Genomic DNA, 11,115 nt, shown 5'->3' on the forward strand with positions numbered 1-11,115 from the left:
AGAGCCTTAAGGAGCAGAGTGAGGATGAGCCAGGAGCACACACACTGTAAGGGACAACAGGGTGGCCTGAGAGCAGAGGATGGGTCTGTTTGCTCTTCAATATTTCCTTATCTCCTAGAAGACAGGAATCCACAGCAGACAGAATCGTCATTTTGAAAATGCAGGGGAAATAACGCTTTTATCAGAAATAAAATGACTGTCCAAGAAAAGAAGAAAATGTCTTTATGCCATTACCCAGAATGGTAACTCTTCTCTGTGCATACCTGAAAATGTCAGGAGCGCATTTCTACATTGATATTTTAATAGATTGTATGACAAATGTTACAGGATAATTCTTGGTAAAAATCAAACAAACCATATAACCTACATTTCCCATTTTTACTAAATTTTTAATTTCAAGAAAGAGACAGGTTAAGAGGAGATTAGAAATCTGAATTCATATCAGACCCTAATGAAAAGGCTTAAATTTTAACTAAGTTGGCAAATAGGAGTTTTTATTACTTAATTAGCATGTACTTGGAAAGGGTTCATTAGCTTAACAAGAGGCACAGTCAACACTTAAGTAAAGCACTTCATTGTCGCAAACTTTAGAATATTGGTCTTGCATGTTCTTGGCCTCCATGACTGGTTTATTAAAACCTGAAAATCTTTCTGGCTTCTTCTAAAGCTTTTGCATCTGGGGGAGGTTTCCTTGGGCTGCCAGGCTGTAGAAACTTCTTCACCGTGGGCAGGTTGCTGATTCTGGTTTTCAGGGCCTGTAATTCACAAAGCACAGCCTCAGAGCGAAGCCAAGGCCTGCCATCACCATTTATACCACCCAGGGAATCTGACCCCTCCTGCCAAAGACCAAGTGAGTCCCCTCCATCAGCACCAGCATGGAGGCAGAAACAGACACCCAGTGAGAAATGAAGATAAGAGGAAGGACATGTAGCTCACTTTATTTTCCCCAAAGATGTCTTAAACTTTTAATCAGTTCAGTCATCCCTATCTTTCTCCTTACATATTAATCCTGTAGATTAGTGACTCTTGTATAAGACAAGAAAAAATAATGTGCCCATGAGATATCAACACAGATTAGTCTCTAAGCAGAAATGAAAATACGGAGAAATGAGTTAGAAAGTAAAATGTTATAGAAAATATTAAAGTCAAACCATGGGACCACCTTTTCTCAGTGAGAGATACAGGGTTGGGGGCAGTGTGGTTGGTGAGCTGTGCACAGAGGAACACAATTATCTGACAGCTCCTGCTGGCCACCCTGGCCAGAGCCTAAGGAAGGAACCAGATGGAAAGGGCCCTGCTCAGACCAACTCAGTGTGGGAACACAAGGACAGTCCTGGGATAAAGGGCACCACAGAAAACTCAGGAACAGACCACAGAGGAATGGGGGAGGGAGGAAGATGCTGGGCCCTGGGTCTTTTCCATGATAAAAGGTGAAATACTTTTCATCGGGTAGCATGAACCATGAATTTCCTTTCCATAACAAAAGTCTTTCATGGCTCAAAATTGGAATCTGGAAGCTCTATTTGGAGACCTGGGGGTAGTGAAGGCCTGAAAAAGGCTGGGGTCAGAACATGGCCAGTCCAAGGACCCAGATACTAGACCCCAAGATGGGACATGTGGAGCTGCCTCTCTGAGGGCTGTGAAATGGGTCACCTTCAGCAGAGGGAAGCTGGAGATAAGGCTGGAGTCAAGCTCTTCCACATAGTAGAGAAGTTCCACCAGGTGAATGTCAGCCCGGCTCAGCTTGTTGCCAACAAGGTAATCTTGTCCGTGGCTCTGTAACACCTGGAGAATTTGAGGCATCAGATCAGTAACACATGCCCACCCAGGCTGGGACCCCTGCTTCTCCCTGAGTCTTTCCAGCCTGACATTCCCACCTGTGTGGCCTAACTGGATAGTGTGAAGGTCCAGGCCTTTGTTTATGTTCCCTGATTGAGTGTGGCTCTAGCCCTCTCCTCGGTTGGAGCCCAGGCTCCATTTTCTCTTCTCATTCCACATCACTGTGGCATCCACACCACCCACCCTGCTTGCATTTTCCACATGGGCCAGGGGTTTAGCACCTGCTGCTGCATGTTCTGTCTGCCCCAGGCCCTACAGTGTGTAGCCTTGACATTCAGGATGTGGCTCTACACTCTGCTCTCTTCCTCTCCAATCTGTCTTGGGCAACGACTCCACCTTCATGACAGCACTCTTCCTCCAGGAGTAGACTATTTCAGAGTCTTCATTTCTCCATATGTTCCATAGACTCAACAGCAACCTCTATGTGATTCAGAGCCTTCCACAGCCCACGTTCTACTTACAAACAAAATTTTGTTGAATAGAGAATTCTATACTGGAGTCTAGTAAATTGAAATTTTGCTGGAAAATTATAACTTGGAGATAAGTGGTATCATTGTTCCTCTAAGTCAATTTTCATAAAATGCCTTGAGAGTCAGAGTGCTGCATTGGTGTTCAGGAAGTCTCACTGAAAGTGAAGGTCAGTGTCCCAGGAATGCCCAGCCACTATTTTCCTACTGGCCTCTAAACTCAGTGCCCCAAACTGCTGAACAGCTTCACCTACTTTTTCGAAGGCTGGGAAATAGCGATTTTTTGTTTTCTCTTTGATCAAGGCAATCTTGGCATCTTTTTCCTCAAGTCGACAGAAGGGCAGATGAAGGATCATTTCATTCAAATCTGCCATACCTTCTGTATACATATCAATTCTGAAAGACAAAAACAGCCAAAGCATCAAATGCCTCTTGCCTTAGATTTTGTAGCTTTATAAAAACCTAAGAGAATAGAGGGTCAGATGGTGGCAAAGTAATTCACCTCCAATGGGTGCCTTTTATATTCTAGTCAGTATGCTCTGATTTTTGCATGTATATTGACATTTCCTTCTTTCTTTCTCTCTTTTTTTTTTTTTTTTTTTTTTTGAGATGGAGTTTCCCTTGTTCTCCAAGCCAGAGTGAAGTTACACAATCTTGGCTCACTGCAACCTTCGCCTCCAGGGTTCAAGGGATTCTCCTGCCTCAGCCTCCTGAGTAGCTAAGATTACAGATGCCTGCCAATACGCTCAGATAATTTTTGTATTTTTAGTAGAGATAGGGTTTCGCCATGTTGGCCAGGCTGGTCACGAACTCCTGACCTCATGTGATCCACCCGCCTCGGCCTCCCAAAGTGCTAGGATTACAGGCGTGAGCCACCATTCCTGGCCGCCATTTATTTCTTAAAACAACTTATCGAGGTAGATATATCTCTAAAATCTTTGCTATGCACATGACCAAATACAGGTACAAAGAGCATCGGTGACCTGTCTACAGTCACAGTCATGAGAGAAATTGGTGGAATCACTGCCGGTACCCACTGATGCTGTGCCAGGATTGATCATCTTTATTATGGTTTGTTCTGTGCATAAATTTAGTGTGAGTCAAATGGCCAAAGACCTGCCTCCTGAGTAATCCCAAAAGAGTCCCTGGCACAGCCATCTCTGTCATGTTCCTCATCCTGTCTCATCATTTTACATCTCCCAGGCCCACTTCTATGCCCAATATTAGCAGTTTTTCCCGTAACTCCCATGAAACATAATTCTACAGCCCTCCCCATGTGCTGTTGCCTGACTCTAGCCACACGTGCATTACTTGAGACCCTACCTAAAAGATCCCCTTCATTGGTGAAATTCTTTACACAGTTACAACCAGGACATATTTTAGGAGACCTTTTTTTCTTTTGTGTTTAACTGGGTTTTCCACAGTACTTTTTAAAACAACAGTTTTATTGATGTGGAATTACATATTATAGTTGTCACCCATTAAATTATGCTATTCAGTCACTTTTAGTACATTTACAGAATTCTGCAAATACTATCACACTCTAATTCTAGACTATTTTTATCACCCTTATAAGGACATGTGTACCCACTGAGTATTCATTTTCTCCAAACCCCAAACCCTTTAGCTTCAGGCAACCACTAGTCTACTTGCTGCCCGAATATTCTAGACATTTCATACACACAGTCCTACAATATGTGGCCTTCTGTGTCTAATTTCTTTCACGTAACGTGTCTTTAAGGCTCAACTTTCTTGTAGCATGCATCAGTACTTCATTTCTTTTCATGACTAAATATTGTTCCATTGCATGGCTAAGGCACACTTTGTTCCTCCATTTATTGGTTGATAGACATTTGGGTTGTTTCTACTTTTTGAATACCATGAAAATTGCTGTTATTTGCACTGTATGTTTATGTACAAGATTTGGTGTGGAAGTATTTTGATTCTTTTGGTATATACCTAGTAGAGGAGTTGCTGGGTCATTGGTAACTTTACATTAAACTTTTTGAAGTTTCACATAGGATGTTATTTAGAATCAGGCAGCCCTATCGCAACAGTGAGAAGACCCCATGGCTTTGCTGGTATTTTATAAATCTAGCTGCTTCAGCCTTGAGTCAATGTGTCAGGGTAACCCCAGAGTTCTGGGTGCCAGCCTTTACTAGCCCTGCTCAAGTTTACCAGTCCATATAATTGGCTGGTAACTTGGGTTCCTGATCATCATTCTTGGAATTACTGGGACCTGATATTCAGCTTCTTTGCAGTCTTCCCTCCCCAGGCCCTCATCTACAGACTCTCAAACATTCTATGCCTGTGCTAAGCTGTTGGCTGGAGTCCAACCTCTGAAGGCCTGACCACCTGGAATCATGATTCCCCATTCTCCTCAGTTCATAGGGTTTATGAGTGTTTGGAAACCTTTGTCAGGGTGCTGGATCCATGGTCTGCATCCACTTCTAGAATCACCCTCGCCTGAACCCTCCCCATGTTCACTGTTCCCTCATCTCCACGGGACTTTGCAATACTGGACCTCAGTATGTACGCCCCAGGCCCAGCCTGCTGCTAGTCATGATGCCCTGCCACGGTCCCACCCACTCAAGGAAGAACCTAAATCACTCTGTGTTCTCTGTGGATGGAAGAACAGAAAATATACCGTACAGGGCTCTCTCCTTTATGTCTTTCCCGTAGAGGTTGTATTTGCTGGCAACGTAGTTGAGAATGGCTCTGGTCTGCACCAGCTTCATCCCATCAATCTCAACCATTGGCACTTGCTGGAACATCAAACTCCCATCTTTAGAAAGAAGGAAAAAAAAGGAGCTTGAAATTTCTATGAATCCCACTATTTCAGAAATAAAAGATGATAGTTGAAATGACTGAGGTTATAAAATGAAAAAGAAATTATTGCCTATTAACCTCCAAAATGAAATAGTATTTTGATTTTAGCTGCCTGTAGTTCTTTTTCTGATCTGATTCCTTTTACCTTTTAGCCTGTTATTTCATCTATGCTTTTATTCCCCATCCAGGTACATAGTAGGTCCCTTGTATTTTTCTTGCATTGATTTATCTTCATGATATTTTAGGAAAAAGTTGAGACAGGTTACAATGGGAGTGCCAGGAAGATGTCATTTAAAATGAGAACTTCCCAGGGTAAGTCTCACAATATCCATGGCCTTTAAAGTAGGTTCTGAAACACGATTTTATGTAGAGGTCCCTTTCTGTGTTCTTCCAAGCCTACAATATTACTACAATATGACCTCGTCACATGACCCATGAAGGAAAACAGCTCAAGGTAATGGCCAGATCTATTTCTATTCTTTTCGTCTTATTAATGTTCTTGTGTGTCCTTGGATGGGGAAGTCTGTGTGGGATCCTGAGCTGATGACCACAGCTCATTCACGGTGCCCCAAGCATGAAAACAAGGAAAGGGCATTCTCAGGGCACTGGGGATGGTTCCTCTAGCAAATACTCTGAGAGTCTGGCCTTTTAGCCTGGAGAGAGTTGCCAGATCTTGTCAGAGAGCCACATCCCTTCCACTTTAACCACTTTCTCCCTCTCCACCACCCCAACTACCACCCTACAAATAGGGTGGTAGTTGGCATCGCCTGGTGTTAAAATCTTCAACTATGGCCAGGCGCGGTGGCTCACGCCTGTAATCCCAGCACTTTGGGAGGCCGGGGCAGGCAGATCACGAGATCAGGAGATAGAGACCATCCTGGCTAACAAGGTGGAATCCCGTCTCTACTTAAAAAAAAAACAAAAACTAGCCTGGCATGGTGTCGGGCCCCTGTAGTTCCAGTTACTTGGGAGGCTGAGGCAGGAGAATGGCATGAACCCGGGAGGCGGAGCTTACAGTGAGCGGAGATCGCGCCACTGCACTTCAGCCTGGGCGACAGAGCGAGTCTCCGTCTCATAAAAAAAAAAAAAAAAAAAAAAAAAAAATCTTCAACTGTACCTTCTCTACTAGATGCCAGATACCCTCATCAGAGGCACTTAGAGACTTGATCTTACCATTTCTTAACTTTTCCAAATCTTCTGCAGTTTCTATAAATTTCTCTTCAAACTGGAAGCAGAAACAGTAAATGGGTTCTTGTTAGTTCGTTCCGTAGCATTATAGACTTGTGACCTTGAATGGCCCTCATCTGGTACATAATTTGGAGAACATTAGATTTCTGAGTTTGGCAGGGGACACAGAAGAAGTTCGTCATGGCTGCTTGGAAATTTAAATTAGATCCCTCAAGAAACAGGCATGGGTCAGACCAATTAACTGCTCAGTCTTCTTTTTCATTTATTTATTTATTTTGAGACCAAGTCTTACTTTGTCGCCCAGGCTTGAGTACAGTGGTGTGATCATGGCTCATTGCAGCCTTGATCTACCAGGCCCAAGTGACCCTCCCACTTCAGCCACCTGAGTAGCTGGGACGATATTTATGCACCATCACATCCAGCTAATTTTTTATTTCTATTTTGTAGTGCTGGGGTCTCACTATGTGGTCTAGACTCATCTTGAACTCCTGGGTTCAAGCAATCCTCCCCCATCGGCCTCCCAAAGTGCTGGGATTAAAGGTGTGACCCACTGCTCCTGGCCTGCTCCGTCTTTTAGTTCACTTCACCTCCCCACGGTCTCACAAATGTCCATGATTAGGGAGGGAATGTCACTGGAGAAAAGGCACTGAGCTGCAGAACTGATGTCTGGGTGACAGTGAAACAGGGTATTCATTTGTACAAAGAAAACAACCTGGCATGACAGTGTTTGGATGTCTTATGTGCTTGTTTCCTTATCTGATTGAGAAAGGGTGAGGCTAAAGTTTCAAGGCCTCGTGAAGCAATGGAGAAAGCGCCGTCCCAAGGTTCAGGTCCACATGGCGCTGTGAAGCTGAAGGGGTGCACTAGGATTTCCCTTCACAGGACGCCACTTCACCTGAAACCCTCCTTTTCTGCTGACACCCAAGGGACAAGATCTTCTGAGTTTTTCCATTACTTTCTCTGGAGGAAAACCCTCAGGCAGTTACTGAGGGACTCTTGTCTGGACTGGGAAGTGTTTTTCTCAGTGACACCTCTAGAGGACAGCGCTTAGCGGAGTCCCACAGACACCTTCCAGCATTTCCTGCTCAAACACTGGAAGGATGGCCTGGTAGCACTGGGGAATGCTTGGGTGTTCTAGAAGCCCCCATCCCTGATTTTAATCACCTGTTTACTTATCTGAGTCCTCGCAGACATGTATGTAGTTTTTTCCTCAGGGCAGGAATTGTGTCTACCTCGTTCACTGTCAATCCTCAAGACAGAACCTGGCACTTAGTAGGTGCACAACAAAATAGCTGCTGACTGAATATACTCAGTCTTTAACAGGCAGTTTGTTACAATCCACTCCCTCCCTGCCTTCATTGTGATTTATAGTTTATGTTTAATGGCACTTAGTTTCTTATGTACTTACTATTTTATTGTGTGAATTTCTCATATGTATATAAAATACACATAAAGTACAACAGTCCTCTTTGTTTCAATCATCTAGCTGCAATAATCCCCAACCCAAGCCAGTCTTTCATTTGTATGCCCAACTTCTCTCCTCCTCTAGTCATAATATGAAACAAATCTGAGGCATCATATTATCTCATCCTAAATACTTTAGTGTGTATCTCTGAAACATAACAGAAACATCATACCTAACATCACAAAATCACACTAATAATTTAACAAAAATTCTTTAATATTATCTAATATTCAATCAATATTCAGGTTCCTGATTGTTATGTGTTGTAAGTTATATTTTATAGTTTGTTTAAACCCAATGCAAATAAGTTCCACTCATTGTGATTAGTTGATGATTCTTTTCAAAATATATTTTCATTGTTTATGTCTTCTTTTTCATGTGCTCTTTGATGGACAGATTTTAAAAATTTCATTTGGTAAAATCTGTCCATTTTTAAAAAAATAACTGGGGATGTTTTTATTGGAGGCCAAAATATTCACAGATCATCTAGTATGGAAGTCTCTTGGCTTACTAAAATATTTTGATACAATCAATTAGGTCCAACTTAAGATGACCTAACTCAGAACATACCTCCACTCCAGCTGCAGCCAAGAGCCACCGGATGGACTCCATTCTGCCCCGTCCATTGAAGTAGTGAAGCTTGGGCTTCCCCGCCATGGTAACAGTCTCTTGGTTTCTCTAAAATGAATGAATGAACGCATGGATGGTTGAATGAATGAGTCTAGAGAAGCAAAATGCATGCTAGTATATATATGGTGGAACAACAGGAGTGTCTTCCTTCTTCTTAGCAGGATTGTTTTCACCTGTGAATTCAATCCAACACCAATGTGACTTCACAGGGTCCCTCTGAGATTCTGAGGCTTTCCTGTGTAAGACCTTTGTTTTCATTTATTTATTTTTATGTTGGTAATTATTTCAGGCACTACTAACTTGCATTATGTTCCAACCTGTTTGGTGACTTCATTGTGCCTTATAAAAACTGTATGTTCTATTAATATATCTAGCTCTCCCCTCAAAACTTCCCAAATTATAGAGATAGAAGGGATCTAGCTAGCCCTTCCTCCAGGTTTGTGCAATTTGCCAACTAGCTAGTTAGTGTCAAAGTCTGGATTAGAACCTAGGTCTTCTGACATTCAGACTAGTTTCTTCCTGTTTGCCTTATTATTGAATGTTTACAGCCTGCAGAAGTTACCATTTTTGTGTCCCCCACCCCTCAAACTGTGAGCTCCTGGGCAGCAGAGAAGTTGTCATCATCTTTAAGCACAGTGTAACGCATTGCTCAAAGTTCAGTCCGTGCTTCATAGGATATAACATGGCTCGATATCTCAAGAGCAATCCTTTTTTTTTTTTTTTCCATTTGCCTCATAGGGGTCGCTATTTTAGAATACAGTGTATAGAGTAATTAAAAAACAAACCAGGGCTGGGCATGGTGGCCCAAACTTATAATCCCAGCACTTCCGAAGGCTGAGGAAGGAAGATTGTTTGGGCTCAGGAGTTCAGGACTGGCTTGGGCAATTAAATCAAGTCTCTATTTAAAACAAAAAAATTAGCCAGGATTGGTGTTCCACACCTGTAGTCCCAGATACTCAGGAGGCTGAGGCAGGAAGATCACTTGAGGCCAAGATGTTAAGGCTGCAGTGAACCATGGCCACATCACTGCACTCCAGCCTGGGTGACAGATGAGACTGTCTCAAAACTAACAAACAAAAACTGTGGGAAAAAAAAAAAAAAAAAAAAACAAGCTAGAATTATGGCAATAAAACAACCAATCCTGATTATGAAACCCACCAATCTGCTGTTTATAAAGAATGATCAAAGCAACCAAACTCTCCACATAGCAGAAACATCATGACTATACAAAAAATTACCATAAAAAATCGAGTAAGTGCTTTGGCAGGGTAGTCCAGGGTAATATTTAATTTGACAGATAGGAAGAACTTGCACATAGAAGGACTTTGCACTTTCTGTTGGACAGGGAATATAACAGCTTAAGAGGGGGTTATTACTGTTCTTAGATCCACTTGCCTACTACCCTAAAAGTCCTATATATTTAGATTCACTTGCAATTTTGAGACTTTAAACCCTGTTCGCCCTTTGGTCCCAGATACGTTGAAGAAGAAGGAGGAGGATGAGGAGGAAGAAGAGGCGGGAGAGGAAAAAGAGGGGGAGAAAGAAAAAAGAGGGCAAAGAGAACAAATAGAAGGAGGGAAGAAGGAGGAGAAGAAGAAGGAAAAATAGCATGCTACTTGGTGCTCAGTCACAAAATCACTTGTATGAGCAATAAACTAATCTGTGTAAAATCAATGATGGAAGTGTAAATTTAGATCCTGACTGGCAAGCATTGATGATTGGTTTCCCATTTGGAAGTACCAGTCCTAGAGGAATACAACCATCCAGATGTATTTTCTTTTCACTGATCAAGTGGTGCTCCCAAATGTGTGACCCTGCCAACTTTAAATCTAGTATAATTGCGTGTTGACTCCTGTATGAATCACATGAATATATGTTTTTAATAAACAGCTTTACCATAAGCAAGCTGCAGCATGTGGCCTGTCACTGATGTGGTTGTATCTTCAGATTGCCCACAATGATACCACTCTCACTTTTCTCATATCATCAAATTCTTTGCCCTTGTTTTCTAATCGTTGAATATTATTTTTCTTTACCGACATGTCCTTCAGGAACTAACAAACAATGCATAAGTTGTCTCCTAAGCACACACAAAAGCAGCAAGGACATAAAGTACTCACATAAACTAACACATTTAAAATTGTTTTTCCTTAGTGAAGTAGACATGAGAACATTTATGAAGATTTTTAAGGTCAATACTAACCTGATTAAAGTCCAGCTGGTCTCCGCTCAGCTTCTCAAGGCCACCTCCTGATGTACATGTTAGGCGGTTTAAATACTATGACAACTGCCTTCTGAAGAGGGTGGAGTCTAGTTGGGAGCGGCCACTCCCACACCACTTTAGTCTCCAGAGTTCCAAGCTCTGCTGGGAAGAAAATGACAGCAATTAATTTCAAGGCTATCCATAAAAGCACAAAAAGATTTCAGATCTATTTGGCTGCCTCAGAAGGTCACTGGGGACCAGTATCCTGTAAACACTGCTTAAGGAGGATCTGGTTAAATAGGCTGCAGTTTTATGACAGATGAGAAAACATTGTGGAGAGAGGAGGAAAGTGTCATAAGAGGGTGATGTCAGGAAAGAGGATAGGGAGATTTGATAAAGAGCATGGGGAGATTGCCTTCTAAATTTGTTTAAAAAGACTAAATTACAAATAATGTCACAAAGTTTTATAGGCCCAAAGAATCTGGCTGAGTTGT

General features: G+C 42.2%; 1 protein-coding gene across 1 annotated transcript; it reads right to left on the reverse strand.

The window, feature by feature from the left end:
- Nucleotides 1-359: 359 nt before the first annotated feature.
- On the reverse strand, nucleotides 360-10,669 carry LOC117087358 (glutathione S-transferase A3). Its single transcript, XM_033217441.1, has 7 exons — nucleotides 10,622-10,669; nucleotides 8,359-8,466; nucleotides 6,309-6,360; nucleotides 4,959-5,091; nucleotides 2,561-2,702; nucleotides 1,654-1,785; nucleotides 360-755 (listed from the first exon to the last, which is right to left on the reverse strand). Exons 2-7 carry the CDS (start codon nucleotides 8,443-8,445, stop codon nucleotides 633-635), a joined length of 669 nt encoding a protein of 222 aa, XP_033073332.1. The 5' UTR covers nucleotides 8,446-8,466; nucleotides 10,622-10,669; the 3' UTR covers nucleotides 360-632.
- Nucleotides 10,670-11,115: the final 446 nt, after the last annotated feature.

Source organism: Trachypithecus francoisi, unplaced genomic scaffold (genome assembly GCF_009764315.1).
Source record: "Trachypithecus francoisi isolate TF-2019V2 unplaced genomic scaffold, Tfra_2.0 Lachesis_group10, whole genome shotgun sequence".
Lineage (NCBI taxonomy): Eukaryota > Metazoa > Chordata > Mammalia > Primates > Cercopithecidae > Trachypithecus > Trachypithecus francoisi.

Coding starts and splice junctions, on each gene's coding strand:
- LOC117087358 (XM_033217441.1), bottom strand. CDS start 8,445: ATGGCGGGGAAGCCCAAGCTTCACTACTTCAATGGACGGGGCAGAATG. Junction 5,092..6,308: donor TTTGGAAAAGTTAAGAAATG/GTAAGATCAAGT, acceptor TTCTTTCTAAAG/ATGGGAGTTTGATGTTCCAG. Junction 1,786..2,560: donor ATTTCCCAGCCTTCGAAAAA/GTAGGTGAAGCT, acceptor CAAATTCTCCAG/GTGTTACAGAGCCACGGACA.